Genomic DNA, 22884 nt, shown 5'->3' with positions numbered 1-22884 from the left:
AATCTGGATAATATTTTCAGCAATTTATAAAACTTGTGAATTGTGAACTGTCTAGAGGCCTCTTAAGGAATATATTTAAAACTCAATTACATTATTTATTATTTTATTGGGTAATATTGAATGATATGTATTGTAATTCGTTTACCTCGTTCTTATATAATATTATATGAGATACAATGATGTTATTCAACAATGTAAATTTTCTTTTAAAAATATCTTCCCAACTTCAAAATTTGAAATTTCTTGTATGGAGTTTTTAAAAATATGATGCTATACAATGGACTATAATTTGCATATGGCAATAGATGGTGCAATGGATTAGAGTGGTCTCGAAACTACACAACGCTGTAATGTGCGTTTGGTTCATCCGTTAGCTAACGAGACCATTCCAAACACGATAACGATCGCAGAATTTTGCACATATCAAGCTGACAGCTACTAGCCTCAGACAGATCCATTACAGAACTTGTGGGGGGTCAGCAGGGTGTGGTCGGCTAAGGGGTCGCTGCTGTTGCGCCGTGGTAATCAATGCTTATCTATCGTCGGTCTGATAAGGTACGATTGACTTGGGGAAGTGTCATGTCCGGTAACAGATTAAAGACAAATTAATTGTACATTGAACAAGTGCTTCAAGCACAAAACAAAACTAAAATCTGTTTCTTCTTTATTTTAATGGAATTTATATATGGGTATGTCCTTCGATCAATTTAATTCACTTTCCGTGCTCATCTGCTTCACCTGTTCGCGTTGCAGGCGATTCCCATAGGTGCGGGAGACGAGATTCCAGGTGTCCAGAAAGCGATCCATGCACTGAGTTATGCAACGCTGTTCGGAATTATCCAAAGCCTTGCCCGGCTTATTGATGCACTTCTTGAAACACTTATCGGTCATCTTGGATAACATCTCCTGGGCGTTGGCCAACGCGATTTGCTGCTTCACTTGAACAATCAGTTCACCCTTCTCCAAATTAGCGTGGGCCATTTTCCCTAATTGTTAATGTACTTGCAATTTTCGAAATCAATGTAAATTTCCCGAGATTTGTGCGCACAGATACTTTTTTTTATTTATGAATAAAAGCAACTGTCAGTCTTGACACATTTCTGTTTCGATTTCAAATGAAATGTTATTAATTTTGTATTTTTACTTTATAGAGCGCGCAAATTTAAGATATCTGATTAATAATGCAATAAAAATATATAAAATTTTGATTATGAATGAAAATATAGAAATTTTCTTTTAATTAACTGGTCATCTTAATCAGGGGTTTTCCAATACACTTATGAAGCGAGTAACCAACATTTTCCTGCCCAAATACCCTTCGATAAAAAGCACGCAATAAATTTTAAGACACTTGATAAATTACATTTATTTATGTTAGCATACATACAATTCGTTAGGATCAAGTCCCTTCATTACACATTTTGTTGGAAATGTCTATAAAGTTAGCTAAACTTTAACATGTATAGTAATATTATTGCATAATATAATTAGTTTGTAATTAGCGTTACACATTGATTTAAAAGATCTTCTGCTCAGATTAATTAGAAAAATATACTATAAAAAGATTGCAGTTTTTTAATAATAATTTATTTATAACATTTCGTTAAGTATTGGTTGTTTTGTTTTTAGTTGATGATTTTGCTGAGAGTACGACAAAAAGTCAGATTGTGTATAAAAATAAAAACTCTAGTTTTATTTTTTAACAGCATTAGGCGTGACCCAGTGAATACACTATAGATCAGATAATCAGTATTATATAGTACTTAATATTCTTTGGAACGCATTTGTTTACGAATCGTTCGATCATATTGCCGGACTGAAATTGCTTTGGCAGTAAGCGATGCCTGGATTTTGGCTCCTTAGATCCTAAGCAAATTGAACGTGTGCGTTTTAATTTTTGTATATAAAGGTCCAAAAGTTATGTTGCTGATATTTGACAATTGCCCGATCCAAATTGAATTGTTATCAATATTTGGTGTATATACGAAAATCCGACTTTTTTAATACTGTAATAAACTCGCACCAGGCCCAGGTCAATGAACTAGTATTCGGATGAATGTTTAACTACAACTAGGTTCATACATACATATACTATATTGTATTTGTATATTAGAAATGTGCACTTTTCGGCATCCTAGGGACTGACCTGAATAATTATTTATGCTTGTGTATAAAGATATATACATAAGTATCTACTTATGTTTGATCAGCAAATATCACTTATATTTGGTTGACTTATGTACATTCTACAAATTTTTCAGCTGATCTTTTAGATGTATATATTTTTTTAAAATTTTTTTTGTGCAATAGTTAAACACCTTTGGGCATGTGTGTTAAGAGTCTGTGTATATTATGTACAAGTGATAGGTACAATTCTATCGGATGTCAGCTAAATTAACATAAGAATAAGTATTTTAAATAGTATACGGTATATGGAATGTACAATCACTTTGAGTATGTAAGTATTATTGCGTTGAAAAGACAGGCACAGTATGTGTATATGTATGTGTTTTAGCCAGATTGTCAGTTATAAGGGGAGGTTGCAACATTCATTCAATTCCTAGGTACCGAACCCAAGCGATGCCAATCGCACAGCTCCTGACGCAAATCATGCTTGGAGAGATCTATTTCAAAGCCGCCTAACAGTTCATTCTCCTGCAGCGTATCATGTGACCAGACCGTCACCTGCAGCCGACGCTGTTGCACCACATCCAGCGGCATACGGTACTCCAACTGCAAATACAAAACATTCTTAGCCAACAATCGGTTAACATTATAGGCTGCTTTGCTTACCGTCTCCATGAAGCTGGGCACACATGTTTTGCGAACAACTTTGGTTTTGCGTTTGGTGGCTTTGCTGGGATCCGGTTTCAAGTAGCACTTGACATAAGTATTTGGCTCCTGACCGCCCTGCAGCATAGGCAGTCCTTTGGCGTGGTGTATCTGCAAGATCGCGCGTTAGTTTCGCTAATTCGCAACTACTAATTGCTTCACTCACCATCACAGTTAGCACGCCGCGTTGATATTGCAGCGATAGTCGAATCTGTCCAATTTCATTGGGATTCTCTCGCGAGGGCTGGCGTTTGACTTCTACAAAGAGTAAGACAATTTATTAATCAAAAATATGACATAATTCTTTAATTATTTACCTTTGATTTTGGGCATTTCCAGTTTAGCCTCCTGCTGATCGCGCAGTAAAGGATGGAAGAATGTGTAAACCAGATCCGAATGAGCTATTTCCTCGGCTGCATCGAAAAGCGACTTTAAGAAACGCTGAATCAATGGTAAACGCTTTTCCGCTACAGACTTAATATTGGAACGCCCCACATGAACGCCAGCTGGAAGACTATAATAAATGTACATAAAAGAAATCGTTAGTAATTATACATTTGAATTAAATGGCAGTAAAGGGCAAATGTGAAAAATGAATACTAGTATGTTATCCTTACAATCAAATAATTTGAATCCAAATAGATAAACTTGATTTTCTATTCATACTTGTTATCTTAAAATTCTTTATTAATTAAATTCCCCACCCTCTTGATATCATATCAATTTTTGGAGGTAACAAAATGTATAAAATGCCAAGGTTTGACATATTTATAAAAATTACAGTAGACTTATATTGGTTTATATTACTATCCATTAGTTTAAAATAATATATCCATTTATACATTAATAAAATAATTATTATTTTAATATTTCAAATCGTAATACTTGGAAGCCAGACTACTAAGAATTGAAAATCCAATTATTATAATACAAATAATTATCACAATCTAAGATTAAAAAACAAGTTTTAAGAAGTTGCAGTGAGAATAACAGTCAATATTTGTTGGAAATCAGAGAAAGCTTAGGAGATCTGATATTTAAGATAACAGAGAGAGAAGAATTTCATAAACTATGATGAATACTAAGAATCGTTTATAAACTGAAACTGAGCTTAATAAGAACTAAGTTTCAAGCGCAATTAAAAGTGAAATCAGAGTACAATTAAGCAATAAAAAGAAGAGCGGTGATTGCTTAAATTGGGGAACTCGCTGTTTAGGGAAATGAATGTTGAGTGGTAAGAAAACTTGGCCAAAACAACAGACAACAGATAAATGATATATGAGCATAGAGCGAGTGCTTATCAGTTGACCGCGAAGTGGGAATGACTCTGTCTAAAACAGGTAACATAGCTAATGGCTGATAAATCAGCAAAAAAAAAAAGAAATATATATATGTACAACAACAACAACAACACAAAACTGGCTGAAGGCCGCGCAAAGACAAAGAGCGGCGCTGTGGGTGAAAGAAGAGCGAAACAGCCAGAATCGAGAGTCGAGCATTGGGGAGCAGCAGCGTCGTGATATCGCTCCGATAAGCGTCGCTGTCGCTGCCATCGCTGTAGCCGCTCGCTCGCTCCAATCAGTTAACGAGCGAGCTGCAAAGCGGACGGCAGAAAACAAAAAAACGCTGAGAACGCGGGAGCTGCGTTGCCGAGAGTCGCGGCATTGGCGTTCGATTAACGACGACGTGGAGAAGTCAACTGAAGACCAACCAGAAAACACACACACACACACACACACATCAAAGCGAAAAACGACAGAAAATAAAACTCCATTAAAATCAGGTGTACAACTGCAAAATGCTGGCCAAAAATATTTAAAGTCATGGCTCAGCTAACGTATGTGGGCCAAGGTAAGTGCACTATCTATCTGCAATTCAAAATTCACCAATTTACCCAATTTGCGAATTTCAACAACTCCTGTTGCAGGTCACTTGGCGGCCTTTGGTCCGCTGCTGGCTTCCGCCATGCTGCTCGTGAGTCTCGTCTTCGCTCTGCTCGGCATCAAGTTCTGGGGATTCCGACGGCGTCTAACATTTGATCGCACTTATACAACACAACAGCAACAGTCGCAGTCAACGTCGCAGTCACAGCAGCCGCCACGTTATGCAGCCTACGAATCGCAGGTGGGTAGCATTAACAGCAACAAGAATAAACAAAAACAATAGCAAGTTCACAAAAAAAACTTGCTGCATGCGCCATTTATAAAGGTTAATAAGGTATCATGATACGTTCGATACCTTATGTGAACAACAAAAACAACAACAAATCAGCAATAGCTACAATACGACTCATTTATGATAAGACAAACAGCAGGTGTTTGTATGAGTGTTTGAGTATGTACTCATGTGTGGGTGAGTGCTTTGCTAGTGCTGGCAAAACAAACACGCGATGACAGCATGAAGCTCGTGCAAATCGATGAAGAGCTTGACAGACTGATTTAAGTCCACAAATATATCGATCGTGGGTTCTAAGCGCAGCTTTGTCACTCAAAATTGGAAAATGCAATTTAATGACTATACGATTTTATATAGTAATGAATAATAATAATAATAATATAGCAAAATCAACCAATGCTATAAATGGACTGGATTGATATAAAAATATTATATCTTAAATTTACGACAGTTACTTTATTTTAGTCCTCCAATTGTGAGTTAATATTTTAAAACGTGTTGATGCGAGTCCATCTCTAACGTATCACAGCTTTCAGTATGCATGTATTTGTCAATGGTCATGTGTTCGTGTGTAACGCTTTTACAGTTAAGCGTATGACGCATGCGATAGTTATTGTTGCGTTTACGGTTGTTGCTATTGCCATTGTTGTTGTTGTCGTTGTTGTTGTGTTGCTGCTAACTGAACAGCTGAGAGGCCACAGCTGTTTTAGTCGTTGCAGCGAATAATGGGAATTGACGCAAATCGAATTGCGGGGGACGTAGAACGCACCTAAAGGAATGCCCATTAAGAAACAAGTTTCGAAAAACCAAAACTAACCGAATAAATTTGCAGGTTAACGGCACCGACAACGCTGTACATGGAGTGTTTCGACAGCGTAATACGGAGGAATTCGAAAGTACCAGACCCACAAACTCTGCAGGTAAAGCGCGCCAACGATCATTTCGTTTATACGATATTTTTATGTGATATTACCTGAAAGTGAATGGAATTGCAAGTTGGTGGCCTGATTAGTCTTGGAACAATATATGCGAGAGCTTTACGAGCTTTGCGAGGTAGAAACAATTTTTAAAAAGAGACAAAGACCAGTTTCATATAGGAATGGCCATCTTATGGGGAAATTTATAGATAGGAATATAAGATAATATGATATGACAATTATCTGGATCTTCAACGATTTTAATTATTACTCTATAGTATATTTTTATTATTTGCGAAGACAATTTATTTACCGCTTTCTGTTTATCTTTAAAATATATACAAACATATTAATTATTATCTTTATTTCCAGGTAGTAAATACCTAACAGGAAGTGTACCAAATCTTTCGCTGGCTTCCCTTGCGCCTCGGGAACGCAAGGAGGTGCCTACAATACCGGAATTGGCTGGCTCAGTTCCGTATCGCACTGGATCAGAGCCACAGGCAGCACGTCGAAGACGACGTGACGTTTACAGTGCCAACTATGAATACTATAACTCGCCACCTACTCGAGAACCTCCAACACCGCCAGTTGCTGTAGTTGCTCTAGCTCAACAAGCAGCAAATGAACCTGTCGCCCAGCAACTGGACATGCCCAACTTTGATCATTTTGCTGAGAAGTATGAGCTAATCAGCGCCAAGCTAGCTGGCGACGGCTTACAGCCAAGACAATCCCAACTCACACACAAGGAGAACGGACGTTATGTCAAGTATGAACAGGTGGATGATGTGCCGGAATTGCTGACACCCGATGATGATCACGCAGGAGCACCCATATCAGTGGCTGCTATGGTACATAACGTGCCCAACTCGCCACAGCCGACAATGCAGCAAGAACCACTAGATGGAGCAGTGGTGGAACCTATATTGCAACAAGAACCAAAAACAGAGCCTATATTGACACTGGAAACAGTAGCTGAACCTAGATTAGAACTGGAACAAAGAGCAGAGCCCAGGATAAGAAAATTGGAGCCTCAACCTGAACTAGAAGTGAAACTTCAGTTAGACAAGGATACACAGTTTCAACTGGGAGAAGTAACAGAGCCTAAACTAACAATCGAGCTTCTGGAACCTGAAGTGGAATCAAAGCTCATTCAGAAACAAGAGCCAAAGCTTACATTGGAAGTGAAGTCACCGTTGGAAGCTACGCAACAATCTCTTTTAGAGCCACAAGTAGAGCTTTCAACTAACCGCAGCAGTCGAATAATTGATGGCCAGTTACTTCCCCTGGAACATACCGATTCCGCATTTGTTGTGGAGATTATTGCGGGCACACCCGATGCCATTGAGCAATCGAGGCCAGTGCTTGCCCCGAAATTATTCGATGACCTAGAGCTAGTGTCGCATCACCAGGATGATGATTTCGAGCTGAAGCGTTCCTCCTATGAAATGAACGAAGCGGATATTTTGGACATGCAACCGGACTTTTCTGGCATGCAGATGGAGCCAGCGCCCAGTAGTCCGCCAGGGTTTGGCAAGGGCATCGAAGAAGATTGGGAAAATTTTGAGAATTTAGACCCCGTGACGGATATTCCGGAGCCCAACTGGTCGGTACATCCAGCTATCCTGGAGTCCCCATTGTCAGAACAACGAGATAACCATTTGGAGCTGGCAAATGAGGTGCAGCAGGAAACGCTCTTCCAAGAACTTGAACTAATGGAGCCAGTAGTTGAAGCACCGCCAACGGAGCCGCCACCATACGAAGCACGATTGCCGCCTCCGCCCGTGCTGCCCGACTATGAGTCCCTGATGCAACAGGAGAAGTTAAAAACACCACGGAATTTGCCGAAATACGCAGATGTCGTTAGTCAAAACAGATCCAATGGCACGAAGTATGTGAGCAGCATAGAAGATCTGTTTGGAGAACTGAATGGCGATGCACCCACAAGTAGTTCCAGCCAGGTGCGCAATTTCGAAGAGCTGTGCGAGGAACTGGAGATCGCCCCCTCGCCGGTGCCAGCTCGACGAGCACCACAGCCAGCTCCACGCGTCTCCAAGCCTGCAACACTTAGTGCTCGAGGAGATGCGGCGCCGCTTACATGTTACGAACCGGAGGAATTGCCCAACTCCAGTTCGAGCGAGGAGGAAACAGTGGAGCCGGTGCCACAGCCTGCCAAGCGGCAACGGCATGTACGCTTCGATGTGGAGAACCTGCAATACTATCAGTCTGCCGAGGTCCCTAGCTCCAATGAGTCTGAAGTGGATTATGAATCTGCCGAAGACGTCGAGTCTGAGACAGAGTTTGCTCCACGAACGATGCAGCGCCTGATTACACTGCCAGCTGATCTAGAGGCGGATGTGCCCAGACTGTTTGGAACCCAGGTCTCGCAGGAGGAGAGCGACGACGATGGAGCGTTTGGACGTGCCATTCGTCAGCATCGCACCATGACAGAGGCACTGCGTCCAGTTGTTCAACTGGAACGTAACAGTGACAGAGGCACAGAGGCTTAGGAGGGAGATTTCAATAGCAACAATTAAAATGCTGCTCTTCATTTCCTTAGCAATGACAGTATTTTATCTGTACATAATTCTATAAATATATTCAAATATATATCTATAGATATATACCCATATAAAATAGTAGATTGCCATATAACATGTTGACTATGTTTAAATAAAGTTGTAAATATAAAACAATTTAGCAAACGAGGGAAATATCGTGCAAGCGAAAAGTTACGTCTTTGGAGAAGATAACGAAATCAAATTTAAAATTTGAAGGCCAAAAGCAGTTGTATAGACTATGCAATTTTCAACAGCGAAATCTTATCAATCGATGTTGGTAAAATTGCAATTAATACCCCCTTCCAAACTAGTTATATGTATAAATCTGAATCTCACTTACCTATGCAGTTTGACCAGAGGAAAGTGTATGCACAACTTCTGATGGAACTCAGTGAACTCGCGATACGAACGAAACAGATGCGTGGGATCTCGTTGTCCATGACGCGTTACTTGCAATATGTACATATAATACTTTTCCATGCTGTAATGCTTCTGGAAACGCACAACTTTGACGATCTTCAGCCGACCATCCTGCTGCATGCTGTAAATGCAATACAAGTTATTTAGACAGCTCTTCAATAGAAATACTGGATTTATTCAAAACTCACGTGTATTTGCGAGGGACAAAGGAGAGCAGTTCACCGGTGCCCTCGTCGTTGTTGAAACGCATCTGAGCGAGATTGTGTAAAAAGAAATTGAACTGAGTGAACCAGCTCTTCAGCGAGGATTGTATCATCTTGGCAAATGTGGCCGCCGCTTCAGGATTCGATTGCGAGGGCAAGAGAGCACGACGTACATAGGTAACAGCATTGGAATTTACACCCGGCATACCCGCCGTGGCCATGTGGGCCAACGTGTGCAGCAGGAGATCCGCATTCTTGCGCACAATATTGAATGCACGACAACAGAGGTCGACAAAGTAGTGAAAGTCCGTCGACGGTTTATCTCCGCCATTGATCACATAAGCCATGTCCGATGTCAGCACAAACGGTGTGCGATCTCTGTTTAAAAAATAGGTTGTTAATAATATGCAGAAAGATGTCAGAAGTTTTAGAAACTTACCTTTTAAAGTTGCCAAACATCTGCGCATCGCCGAGGAATTTACCAAAATCAATATGGAATAAGTGTCCCGAAGTCTTCAACATAATGTTGTCGTTGTGTCGATCACATATGCCCAGCACATAGGTAGCAACGCTGTAGCCAGCGCAGGAAAGTGTGAAATTACGCACAGCACTTTGATATTCCAAAGGACTTGGATTCTGTTTGCCCAGCCACTCGGCAATGGGACGATCCTTGAACGAGCCCGTCAATCCGCACTCCACTTGAATCTTACGAAGGGTTTCCGCCTCGGAGACTAGCTCAATCATGCCGCTCTTGTAGCCGGTGGGCACACAGTTGAAGGTGACCATCTTGAGGTCCAGACGCTCTGCCAACCACATTTTGTTCATGATGCGTATGAGCTGAATGGTCAGCATGTCCTGCTGCAGATCATCGCCGCACTGCAAAGTGAAAAAAGTTGTATATACAGGTACCAATTGATTGAATAGTTAAAAACCTTAAAAATCGCGGGAAGGGGTTCAGCATCGGGTCCCACAAAAGTGATCTTCAGTGGCAACGTGTTGGAGTTGAAGTAGCTACAGTTGCGCACATTAACGCCAGTCACCTCCAGCTCTGGACCGAGCGGCAGGCACGTGGGCTTCTCTAGCAGATCCTGATGTACCTGATCCATGCCCGCAACGAGACTCTTCTGACGCATTGATTCTTTTGCTTCCTTAACTGATTCTGCGATTTTTGCCAGATTCTAAAAAAGATAAAGTCAATTAGCAAAGGAAAACATGATGATTGGTTTAGATTGCACACCTGACACATGCGATGCTGATACATAAAACGCTGGAGCATCTTCTCGCCACAAATGGCCATTAGAGCACGCAGCATCATCTTGTTGCGGCGATAGTAACGAGCCTGTGTAATCTGCGACTCATCGTACTCCTGATCAACGAGCGCAGCGCCAATCGAGTTAAGCGGATCATCGGGTAGACTGTGCACCAGAAGCCAGTACATGTGATGTGCAAAGCGTGGCGACTCCAGACACTTGGCCAATAGGAAACGTGCCAAAGCGGAGGCCTCATAAGTATCATGCTTCAGCGACTGCACGAGTTGGGGCAGAAAGTCGACTAACTGATCGTTGGGCATGTGCGAGATCCATTCCACGGCTTTCTCACGCACCTTGGCATCCGGATAACGTGGCAGCAACAACTCTAGTGCCTGAAGCGGCGACAGAGGCGCCCAGGAATGCAACAGCGAATGCAGATCAATGAGATTTGCATAATCCCAGCTGTGCGCTGCATGCAGAACTTTGGGCAGCGCATTGGGATAGTTTTGCAGATACAAACGCTTCTCCCAGAACACTTCCCGGCGCTCCGAAGCACCCGTGTAGCCTAGCTCGGCTGTGTCCAGCAACTCTTCCTGCAAATTGGCGTCCAACGAAGCAAAATCATAGCTACAAAAGTAAATACGCAAAAGGTGAGCAACGTAATCTCGTAAAAGCCACGCAACTACTTACTGTGGTGCTGGCTTGGGGGCCTCCTGATGCTCAGGGAACTCAATACGTCCACCGTAGGGCGGAACTTCAATGCTCAGCACAGGGCAGAAATCCGGATGCGGATGACAGCCACGCGCTGGCGCAGGTCCCAGCATTTTGTCCGTGGTCGGTGGCCAAACAGACAGCAAATAAGGGCCACAGATCATGGTGCGTTTGAAGTCAAACAGCTGAATAGAGCACCAACCCAGCTCGGTGGTCACCTGACGCCTCTCTCCATTTGGATCGGCATTCGGTTCATTCTCGCTTGCCGCCTGCTTGCCATACAGCACAAATGTAATACGCGCCTCCCGTGGCAGCGTGCAAATGGGATGCTGCTCAAAGGTGAGCCAAGCGCTAAAGTTGAGACGTGGAAATAGGCCACCAGTCGTATCACTAGAGCAGTTGAGCACATGTGGCTTAGACAACAGACGGGTGCCGTAAACAAGCTGCACACAGAGGGAGTAATCCTCATACTTCCAGTTTGGTGGTGGTCTGTGCAGGCAGTTGATACTGACCACAATCGGCTTAGAGACGCACGAAATGGGTATGGGAGCTAGAAGTTTAAGAATCACACATTAGCACGGCATCGAAATGAATAAATATTAATCACACTTACTCGTTGAGTAGTCCGGCGTCTTCACGGAGAAGGCAACGCGAAAAACATTGGCATAGAGTTCCACCAGCTCTTGGACTGCATCGCGCAGTCGATTGCACTTGAGTTTGATCTGTTCGAGCAGCGAGCGTGGTCGTAGCGTCACTTGCGCATATTCACCATAGTCACTAATGATCTCGGGATTGTTGGCGCCCGCCACACTGTACTTGGTCTGTGCCTCCTCACAGATGCGCTTGAGTTCGCCAATGCAGCGCGCAATCTCCAGAGTATCTATGGAACCCAATAAAGCACAAATGGCTTTGACAGCCTGCACTACACCCGAACAGCTGACCACGCTACTTCTGCCAGCTGGCGTGCCATCCACTGCAGACTCCAGCTTGTCTATCTCCATTTCGAGTGTCTCGATGAGTATCATCATGTTGTCGTAGGTGACAATGGGCACCACCTCATTGGGAAGCACATGCTCCGGCAACAGATCCGCATCGTGCTCATCATCCTGCGCTGTGCGTGCAATTGCTTGCATGTTGGCTGCACTGCTCACGCATAGTCCCAAGTGTACATCCTTTTCCAGCTGAAAGCTATTGTGCACACACTCCAGCTGGCTCAGCTTCGATGTGGGCGCCAGCCATTCCAGCAAGCCAATGGGCTGAAATACAGATAAATTAATAAAGTAAGAATATTGCTAAGAAAATTTGTTTATTGCAATATTATTTTGTACGGTTAATGAAAGGTTTCTTCTAAAGCTTCTCAGATGCATTACCAAACACATCTACAGTAGCTATCCACATTTTAAAACAAACATATTCGTAGATCATACAAGAGTGATTGAGAACTATTTTAGTGGGTCTACCATTTTTGATCTCTTAGAATTATATATTTTTACATGTGGACTTCCTTTAATTGCCTTAATTTCAAAAAATATATTATATTATGATTTATGGAGATGCATATTCATTATAGATGCTTTTCTTCTACGTAGTAAGCTACTCTCAAAGTAGTAGACACATCAATGTAAGTAATTAAACCTCTCAATACGCACCTTGACTGCAAAGTCGGTCACAGTGCCCTTCACTTGTCCCTCCAGTGAGGCCAAAGCCTGAGCCACAACCTGCGCCACCACAGAGTCAACTGCAAGCAAGCATAAAGCATTAGTTTAACAACACTAAACACATTAATGAGGTTTACTTACTGTCACAGGTGAAGGTCACTGGCGTGCCGTAGCCCTTGAACTGTTCACCAGCCAAAGAATTGGCCAATGCATGAATTTGCAGCGTATTGACAGCAGGATGCACAATCACCTTGATGCTGGTGTCCATCATGTAATGATAATTGAACTCAGCTGCAATCACATGACCCACATTAGTGTCTTCATCCGCATGGGGATAGCTGCCACGCAGCTCTCGCACCATGTTGTAGAACTCCAGCAACTCGGGATCATCTGTTCGCTGCTCACTGATCAGCTCGTAGAGACGTGTGCAGGTTTTCCGACGATCCAGCACCACATGGGCTGGTATGCTGTTGGTGTAGCTGTCCGTGAAGGGCGATTGTTGTGTTTGCTGTGGCCGCGATGAGGATGTGGAGGCCATGCTAACGCTTGACTCGTACAGCTGCTGATTACGTGGCGGCAGCGGAGGAGGCGGCGACACCGAGCCTGAATTGGAGGCAGCCATTGATGCTGATTCAATCGCTGTTGCTGCTGCTGATGCTCCTGTTACTAAGGGCGTCGGAGATGGCGTGTGGGAATGCGTGGGCTGATTGAGGTAATCGGTACGCCAGCCAATGGAACTGACACTGACGCTGCCACTGTTGGCGGCATTCTTGTCCCACCTGTTGACGGCCTCGTACATGGGATCCGAATACTGTGTGCCATTGTCGCCGCTGTACAGAAAGTCAAACGGATCGTACTCGGCGTAGTACGAGGTGCAATCGGAGGCGCCGTCGTTGCCTGCAAGTAGCGAGTGCATTGAGTTAGTATTATCAATGAAACACTGAATCAAATCAAACAACGATTCACATCGCTGGCAATTCTGCAAATGCCACACGACTGATCACATTGAGCAGTCTGAGGGGATTCAAGCGTGTTGCCAAAAATAAAGACGTCACCCGCGAATTGGACTCTAAGCGAGAGAGAGAGTGAGACTGAGAGTGTCGGAGCGACAGCAGAGAACAAATCACAAATCTATGCTAACAAATCCAATTCTGTCGTAGAGACGTCTGCGCCTTCCCCTGGCCCGCCTCCTCTGTCTGTCCATCTAATAGCCAATTGTACACCCACGCAAGGCGACACCTACACAACATTAAATATATATATATATATATATAAATACGTATATATAGCGCAAAGATTGTCTATGACCTTTCCCCAACATCTGCTCAGCAGCTGTCAACACTCATATATTTTTACTCTTTCAACTTATTCTGATATCTTATAGAGGAAATCATCTATTTGTTTATAGTACAAAATATTTGATATATAAACATTTAATCTCCTTTGAATGATAAACAGAAGTAAATATTTACATTTACATAAAATTTATTTCTTAGTTTGCCAAAATCTATCAATATATATCAGATTTGGATGTCTTCGCAAGTTAATTTTTATAAAATGATATTTTTTAATAATTACTGTTATATACAACATACAACATATATTGAAATTGTTATATATAGAATAATAAAAACAAAATGTCTCTCGATGCAGCAATGGAATTTTAAAGTGTTAAAAGCTAATCACCAACAACTATGAAATTCTAAGGAAAGCTAAAGCATAAAGCAAACATTAATGTCTATATATACATACATATGTTAATATTACTGTAGAACAAAGATGATAAGATCAGTGATCGACAACGATCTGCGATCAATTGCAAATGATTTTTAGCACACAGAAAACGTGGATGAAGAATGTTTAATAAAACAACATAAAATTGGTATTGTTTATTCTCAGACATTTAATTTATTACATTGGTCTCAACGTTATACAAGATTTGTATTAAACATACGTATGTATATATATATATATTTTAAATATATTATGTATGTATATAAGTTTCGTTTAGATGTATGCATGTTATTTATGGAGCTGCAAATCACAATCTGGTTCTTCGTAATACTCTCAAATAATATTAAACTGAAATAATACATATTCATTTGGAAAACCCAAATGAAAGTGGACAAACATGTCAAATTCGTGTTGAAAATTTTAACAAAAAATCATAATTAATAAAAGGAATTAGTTAAATTTTTGTTGTGATTGTAAATTTGTAAATTTACTCGCTTGCAGTCTGTATATAGAAATACAAAAGTATCTCTAGATATTTATTCTGCTGCAGTCGTGGAAGGCACGAATTTCAATATGTGATGTGTGTGTGTGTGTATGTGTGTGTGATGCAAGTAGGTGGTTGCAAGTGGTGGTTCTATTAACATATGCATGACATGTATATTTTTCGCATATTTTTTTTTATTTGTTTCCACACCGAAAAACCCTGAGCCCATTTTTGCCGTTAGCTGGTGATGTATTTCTTTCTGTCACCTGACTTTTCTTATACATTATGTTTGTTGTTGTTGTCTTTTCATTGTAGTTGTGGTTGTGGGTGGTGTGTTAAGTGGTTGCAGTTTTGGTAGTAGTAGTGGTAGTAGTAGTACTTTAGTATGGATAGTAGTAGTAGAAGTATTCATTGAAAAATGTATTACTTTTGCGACACTGCAAGATAGAGAAACAGAGAGTAATAGTTTAACAGGTTTCCTTTTTCTTCGATTTGTTTGTAACTCAATCTCTATATACTAAATATAACAACAACAACAACACCAACAACAGTTACAGCAGCAGCGGTAGCGTCAGACGTAAATACGATTGAATGACCGATGAGAACTTAACCGAAACCAAAACACCATAATTAAAAATAAAATTATAACAGACTGCACTCTAATTAAATTCCTAATAATAAAGCAATAATTTGACTTCACTGCCAGCGAAACAGATGAAATAAAACTACTTATTTCTCCTTTACTTTAATTAATAAAAAAAACCAAGGGGTTAGGGAATTGAATTACTACAAAATTATTCAAATTTGGACTCACGACACCTCAATCGGAACAAAATATATGCGGGACGATAACGACTTTATTTACAGAAATATTTAATTTTGGATTATCAAAGAGTCAAATTCAGCCAAGTCAAATCAATTAATGAAAACAATTATTAAAAAGTTCTTATACATTTTTGATGTATGTAAAATTCTGTACAATAATTTGATTAATTTAATGAAGTAAATGTTACTGTATTACAACCTAAATTCCCTAAATAATTAAAAAAAATATATTTATAAATCACCAAATAACATTTCCTCTAAATGATTTATAAATTTGAGCACTCGATAATTTTATTCTTCTGTTTATACCTAAACAATACATGGAATTTGCATAAAATGTCATCAATTCTATCCACAGTTCTACGTGACAAGCTCCCTAACCGCTTTGATATACGCTTTATAAATGGCAATTCGCTATATAAATATATTGTTACACAAATAGAGTATGACCCATAGCTTACCAGAATTCTCATTGAGCAATGGATCGAATGCCTCCAGCACACTGACACGGGAACTGCAAAGGAAAACGCAAAGTTAGATAAAGAATTCAGACATTCAAAAGTTGTTAATGCATACTAATCATCCTTGTTCAGATCGATCAAATCGTTGCCAGAGCGTTGTGGCATTAACGATGGTCCAACCGAAGGCACGCTGCCAATGGGGGGCGTGGCACGACGTGGATTGACATTGAAACCGGCAACACTTGGAGCTGGTGTTGCTGCAGCGGAATGTGGAACGGAGTGATTCAGTGGGCTACTGCTGATGCTGCTGCCACTGACAGTAGTTGCTCCTCCCAGTGGCGTACTATGGGGACGGGAAAAGTCCACATGCGTGGAACTGCCGGCACTGCTAGGAGCGTAGCCGGCATTGCTGGGAGCGTAGCCAGCATAGCCACCGAAGCCATAGCCATGCGATGGATATTGTGGTGGCATATAGGCAGCCGAGCCGGGCACCACGGGCGCCGAGAATGTGGGAGCGTAGTACATGAAGCCTGCCTGCTGCACAGGTGCCACTGGCTGTAGCGCCAACTGATTGGGCATGCTGTAGAGCCGCTGCAGTTCCTCCTGGTTGAGTGGTCGTTGCTGTGGCTGCTGCGCTGCAGCCTGATAAGGCACCAGTTGCATGCCCATGGCACCAGGTACGGTGCCATAACTTGGTGCAGCGGCTGGCGGCGGATAATGGACGGGAATTGGTGTGGCAGCTGCCACCGGACCCACGGGCACTAATGCTGACTGTGGATTGTGGGTCTGCACGCGTTGCAGATCCTCAATCAGTCGCTCAAACGTGCTGCCACCGCCGCTGTCCGCCGTTGGCTGCTTACTGGTCGGACTGGCAAAACAGATCAGATCGCTCTCCCCATTGCCGTTGCCATTCCCATTACCCGTCTGCGCAGGCGGCGTGCGTGAACGTTCCAAATTGCCCAACGTGGTGGGCACCTGATGCACCTCCGAGTGACGTCGCTGGACGACATTGTAGCTGCGTTGTTGCTGATGGTGCTGGTGTTGTTGCTGTTGCTGGGCATAATATTCGGCAGAGCTGGCGCCATACTTCTTGTGCCGCCTGTAATCATCGAGGGCCTGCTGTTCCAAGCTGAGCGCCGTTGCTTTGGCCAAATCCTCCTGGAATTGCCGATCGTAGTCGATTTGCGCCTGATTCGACATTATCCACTCAGCGTCTTTGTCCGCGATCAGCTGCAAAAGAATAGTATATGTATAAGTATTTATTTCTCAAATTGTTGATTTCTGTCCGCTTTCAACTTGATTCGAACAATGTTCTTTGCCCATTTCTGTCGCCTCGCTTATCTGTGGGCCACGTTCGGCTCTAGGCGATAACAGAAAAAGCACGATAAAATAGATTACGCGTTGTAAACCAACTTCATAAAGAACAAAACAAAAATATACAATTATTTTTTGGGGGATCGGAGTACCAGCCCAAGGCCAGATATGATTCAGCAACGCTCAATCACCAATAAATAAATATGAAGACTATCTACCAACTAAATATATTCTAAGCAATTTCGCACATTCTTATCGACATGCTTGAGCAATTGAATATTATTCATGGTATGAGAGTATTTTCAGGGTATTCCCAGTGATAATACCTGCTCCAAATCATAGCTTGTCGATGATCTAAGGCGTATCTTCAAGATGTTTCTATAAAACTTGTGAATTTTAAAGATTAAAGATCTCTTTAATCTTTCCTTATTGTCCAAAAAAAGTCATTATGAGTATGGTAGAGGTATTCCTAATACTTTCTACACTTGACGAAATATATGTTGTATGTATCACAATATTTATTAGAGTATTTTCCGAGTGACATCTTGTGCTTTTGACATTATAAAGTGATCTTAATTGAAGCGGCAATTTTACATTCATAAATTTATAACAAATTTCGTCAGCTTTTTTTTTGTTGTACCTGTTCAATGACCCGCGTTTGTGCAGACACTGAGAGAAATACGCAACTAGTAACGAAGTAAACAAACACAGGGTTGTTTTTGAAAACTGATAAGACAATCAGCTGTTGTGGCAAACATCTGTTTGACATAGATATCCGAAACAGACTTGAGATTAGCTAACGGAAGTATCTCAAATATGATAAGTGATAAACAGCTAATATGTATGTTTCAAAATAATTCAATATTAAAATAAATTCAAAAAAGTTTGTTACTTAACAGAACTAACTAATGCCTACACATACATTACTTTATCGAAACTTGTGAATGTATGCGTGTGCATACAATATATGCCCTGTTAATCCAAATAATTGCCCCAAATGTGTATGTGTATGTTAAGTTTACATTTCATAGAAACGCCGCGATAAGGCAATTGTCGTTGTAGGTTGTTGTTGCTGCGATTCTGTGTGTGGCGAATGAAAATAAACAAATGCGCGACTTTCTCACGTTCGCCTTAAGAGAAACAGCTGTTCAGCATGAATGCTTAACACACACACGTGCGCACAAACCCATACTCATACAACCAGCGTAAGAACACAACACAGATGTGGGGCCGGTATATACACACACACACACACATATATAAAGGCTACAAAAAAATCTATGAAAGCAAAATGGGCAGCAATGCATATATGCAAAAACTTTTTTTACCGGCAATGGGAAAGTAGCTGTCAGGGTGGCTAAGGTTAAAGACAATCAATAAAGCGTATTTAAAAACTAACAAGCAATAAATAATACAAAAGAGAAACAGCAATTCGTCGAGTTGAAATTTGCATACGTACAAATGTACATAAATATTTCTGCACAAAGGTGTGCACACACTCATACTCTTACATGAAACGTAGAGTTGTGTGTGTGTTTTGTGATTTCGAAAAAAGAACGAACAGCAAAAATGCGAATGATAAAAATGCTTGAAATTCTTTTATATAATGATAATAGAGCTTGTCGCTGAACAAGTGAACACATTCACACAAACATTCAAATAAGCATTTATGTGCACAATTGTAACTACATACATACATTAATCGTAGGCAATTTACATATGTACGTACACTGGCATATCTACATATGTACAATTTGTACGTATTTGTGTGCAGATGTGTTTAGTTTCACTTTTTGGAAAACTTACTTGCGCTGTTGTTGTTTTTCTTATAGTTGCTTAATACTCGGGCTTCGAATGGTGTTGCCTTAAAGTGCATATGCTATATATTTATTCCGTTTTCATTGAATTTCTCGTCTCTTCCGCGGCTTTGGAGCTTCCTCCACTTACACATACATGCACACATACAAACAGATATAACACGAAGACTTTTTACTTTAACACGAAGACACGAACAAACAAAACAATACGATTCGGACTAAACACTTATTAACACGTAGGTGCAATACATTAAATTCTCTTCAATACATTTTATTTACAATTGTTTTTACTTAAATGCTTCTAAATTACTTCAGTCACCGCGCACAATACACGGACTAATAACAAACGACTAGGTGTGTGTGTGTATGTGTGACCATACTCATCATTTTAAAAAAAATACATCTCAAAGTTGATGGGATATACCAAATTAACTCACAATCGTATGTACACATTGGCAGCAGACAGACAAGCGATAACATTTGACAGTTTTGTTTTTAAATTTTAATTTTTTTATTTGCAGCTCAGTTTAAATTAAGATTTGCCAACATCAAGTCTTCAACGTCCAATGTATTGCCATTAAGTGCCAATTTCTTGGCATCATCATCCAATCCACTAATTGCATTCCAATACTCCAAGTCTGCATTGCTCGATAAATTGTACATGCGTCGATAAGACGCATCGATGTTATCGTCCAACATGCGATCCACAATATCGCGAGCCGGCAGTGGCGGCACCTGTTGAACAGTAGCCGTTGTAGATGAAGCCGGCAGTGCATCCGTTGAGGGTTTTCCTCTGTTATGAGAAGCCATGCGCTGTGAGAATTCCACGTTCTCTACGCCCATTTTGCAAAGAGCACATTTGCTCTGACCAATCTGCTCCTTCAACTTGTGCAGCGCAATCCGATCCTGAGCCAGGAGCATGCGTTCCTGTGACATTTGCGCTTCCTTCTCGCTCAGCTCGTGGGCTCGTTTGCCCAGGAGTTGCAGCTTGGCGTGCAGCAGCTGCTCCGCCTCACGTGCCTTGTTCTCGGCCATGTGGGATCGATTGATGGCCAGACGATAGGCACTGGAGGCCTGCACCACTTCATCCTCCTTGACATTGAGGGCATTTTCTTTGTCCTGCAACACACGCTTGCGCTGTTCCAGCTCTCGCTGCTGCTTATGACAGCGATCACGCTGCTCATCCGCCTGCTTGATGGCATCGCGTGCCACTTGCAGCTGCGCCTCCAGTTCTAAGCGTTCCTTCTCCGTGTCGCCCTGTTCGTGCAGTTTGTGCTGCATCTCCAGCTTCTGCTGCTCAACCAACAGACGTGTGCGCTCTTGCTGATTATCCAATTGTAGACGCTCCATCTCTGCCAGCTGCATGGACTTCAGTTCCTCAATTCGTTTCTCGTCGCGCGCCATTTGATCGCGATGATAGAGCTTCTCTTGCTCGAACGCTTTCTTCTCTGCCTCCAAGTTGGCCATGCGCTGACGTAACTGCCAATTCTCCTCGGCCGAGTCCTTGGACAGGCGACTCAGCTGAAGCTCCAGCGTGCTAACTAGCTCCATCAGGCGTCGCTTTTCCTCCTCTGCACTCTCTTCGTCAATCTTCAATCGTCGCTCGGCGTCCGCCAGACGACGTTCCCGCGACTCAAGCTGCTGTTCGCGCTCCTTGGTCGTGCTCAATCCCTCGCGCAGCTCTTGCAGATCACTAGATGCCAGACGCAGCGTTTCTAGATAGCTGCCATGATCCCGCACAGCAGCCTGCTCCAGCAACTTGGCTTGGCGAATACGTTCTAAGTCCGCTTCATGCGAGCTGCGCAAGAGACGCAGATCATCCTCGTGATCCTGCTTTAAGGTGGACAGCTGCAGCTCATAGTCTGCCTTTAGTTTATCCAGCTTGCTGGTGTAGTACTCGCGCAGCTCGGAGTTTTCCAGCTTGAGGCGCTCCTGCACTGCTTCGCAGTGATCCTCCAACACCTTCAGCTGCTTCCTAAGGAAATAAAGATTAGCTGAAGTTTGTATGACATTTGTTTGTTTCAAGCCACTCACTTGTAGCTGCTCTCAATCATCTGGATCTCTTGCTCGTAGTTGACCTTCATGTTGGCCACGAGCTCCTCCAACCGCAGTTTCTCAAGCAGATTGCGCTTCACATCCGTCTCCAGCTGCAGCAGTTGCTCTCGGGTCTCATCCTTGGCAGGTTCAGGCTGTTTCTGGCTAGCAACTTGTTTGGCTTCCACTATGTTGCTATTACTGTTGGTGTCCTCCATAGCAGGCTGGGTCATCAGCAGCTGCAGATGCACATTGATGCGCTCCTGCTGTGCCTTAATGTGCTCCTCCATTTGGAGCTGACGCTGCAGTTGCTGCTGCAATAGTGTCTGGAAACGGCGATCCTGAGACTCTTGCTTGCGTTGCATCTCGAGCAGCGCGCGTTCCTGACTCTTCATCTGGGCAGCGATGACCAGTTGCGTCTCCTGCTGTTGCAAAGCGTTGTAGCTGTGACTGCTCTCCATGTGCATGTTGTTCAGCATGAGAATCTGCTGTGCCGTGTTATCCGCCATGGGACGCAACTCTACCTCCTCCGCATCTGTATCTGCCAAGCGTAATACATCTGCTGTACTTTTGGCTTGCTCCATTGGCTGTGTTGACTCCTTCACCTGTTGTGGTGTGTGCGGTGTCGCTGGACGCTCCGGCTCTGCTTCCACCGCTGACTGGCTGTCAACTCCCAATCCCAGCCAGTCGGCGGTACCACGTTTCTTGGATACAGGCGTCGACATCCCAGAAACCGTTGCATTCGTCTCCTTTTCACGTCCGAAGAGTCCCAAGGGATCCGCATTGAGATTGGTCGACTGCGCCGATGCCGAGCTGCGTCGCCCTGGACCGCCGGCAGTCTTAGGACGTGCCTGCGAGAGTACATTCGAGGTGTCAGTGGTGGTGTCCGTAGATTGACGCGACATGGAAGGTTTTCCGGTTGAAGGCCGTTTGGTGGCATCGCTACCGCTGACGATGTCATCGAATATGTTGCGTTTTGGCTCTGCCGCCACCAACAAGTCATCCAGTAGATTTTTCCGGGCACCGCCTCCACTCTTGGGACGTTTTGGATCAAAGCCCAAATCATCATCGTCGGCGTCGTCCATGGACAGCGATGGCTTCTGCTTCACTATGCGCGGTGTGCTGGTGGCATTGGGTTTAGTGGTTGCGGCAGCTGATGCTGGACTTTGGACATCTGCTTCGCTCTCCTCTTTAATGCCAAACAAATCCTCAAGCTTTCCTTTGGGTCGATTTGCTTTGGGCAACTTTTTTCCAGTTGATGGTGCATCAAAGAAGTTGTCGTTGTCCAGGCTGTTGTCGCTTAGCAAATCTGCCAACGGGTCATCACTAAAATTCATAGTTTTATTTATTTCAGACCACTTTTGGTACAACTTGAAAGAAAAAGAAACAAATTTGTTTGAAGCAAACGTTGCTTAGTAACGTACTTTGCCTATAACCGATTCAATTTTTTTAACACATTATGTACACACTGTTTTTATATCGGCATAT

General features: G+C 42.5%; 4 protein-coding genes across 5 annotated transcripts; 1 reads left to right on the top strand and 3 right to left on the bottom strand.

Annotated features, from left to right (window-relative positions):
- Positions 1–609: 609 nt before the first annotated feature.
- LOC133845479 (mitochondrial import inner membrane translocase subunit Tim13) lies at positions 610–1120 on the bottom strand. Its single transcript, XM_062279948.1, has one exon. It carries the CDS (start codon positions 979–981, stop codon positions 703–705), a length of 279 nt encoding a protein of 92 aa, XP_062135932.1. The 5' UTR covers positions 982–1120; the 3' UTR covers positions 610–702.
- A 220-nt stretch (positions 1121–1340) lies between these two features.
- Positions 1341–19685, bottom strand: LOC133845476 (phosphatidylinositol 4-phosphate 3-kinase C2 domain-containing subunit beta). Of its 2 annotated transcripts, none has more exons than XM_062279943.1 (16): positions 19352–19685; positions 16347–17461; positions 16232–16284; positions 12869–13624; positions 12719–12807; positions 11683–12325; positions 11049–11619; positions 10346–10985; positions 10041–10286; positions 9548–9984; positions 9094–9486; positions 8826–9026; positions 3150–3346; positions 2999–3090; positions 2794–2943; positions 1341–2733 (listed from the first exon to the last, which is right to left on the bottom strand). In XM_062279943.1, exons 2-16 carry the CDS (start codon positions 17429–17431, stop codon positions 2554–2556), a joined length of 5733 nt encoding a protein of 1910 aa, XP_062135927.1. In that variant the 5' UTR covers positions 17432–17461; positions 19352–19685; the 3' UTR covers positions 1341–2553. The 2 variants fall into 2 exon arrangements, with proteins under 2 accessions (XP_062135927.1, XP_062135929.1); XM_062279945.1 differs by lacking the exon at positions 19352–19685 and adding an exon at positions 17872–18073.
- On the top strand, positions 4407–8620 carry LOC133845478 (uncharacterized). Its single transcript, XM_062279947.1, has 4 exons — positions 4407–4683; positions 4760–4956; positions 5840–5927; positions 6297–8620. The coding sequence occupies exons 1-4, from the start codon at positions 4656–4658 to the stop codon at positions 8432–8434; spliced, it is 2451 nt and encodes an 816-aa protein (XP_062135931.1). The 5' UTR covers positions 4407–4655; the 3' UTR covers positions 8435–8620.
- A 90-nt stretch (positions 19686–19775) lies between the features above and the next one.
- On the bottom strand, positions 19776–22831 carry LOC133845477 (calponin homology domain-containing protein DDB_G0272472). Its single transcript, XM_062279946.1, has 2 exons — positions 21397–22831; positions 19776–21337 (listed from the first exon to the last, which is right to left on the bottom strand). The coding sequence occupies exons 1-2, from the start codon at positions 22731–22733 to the stop codon at positions 19885–19887; spliced, it is 2790 nt and encodes a 929-aa protein (XP_062135930.1). The 5' UTR covers positions 22734–22831; the 3' UTR covers positions 19776–19884.
- Between the last annotated feature and the right edge of the window lie 53 nt (positions 22832–22884).

This window comes from Drosophila sulfurigaster, chromosome 3 (genome assembly GCF_023558435.1).
Source record: "Drosophila sulfurigaster albostrigata strain 15112-1811.04 chromosome 3, ASM2355843v2, whole genome shotgun sequence".
Taxonomy (NCBI): Eukaryota; Metazoa; Arthropoda; class Insecta; order Diptera; family Drosophilidae; genus Drosophila; species Drosophila sulfurigaster.
The sequence above is the reverse complement of the archived record's forward strand: the minus strand, read 5'-3'. Positions and strand labels throughout refer to the sequence as shown.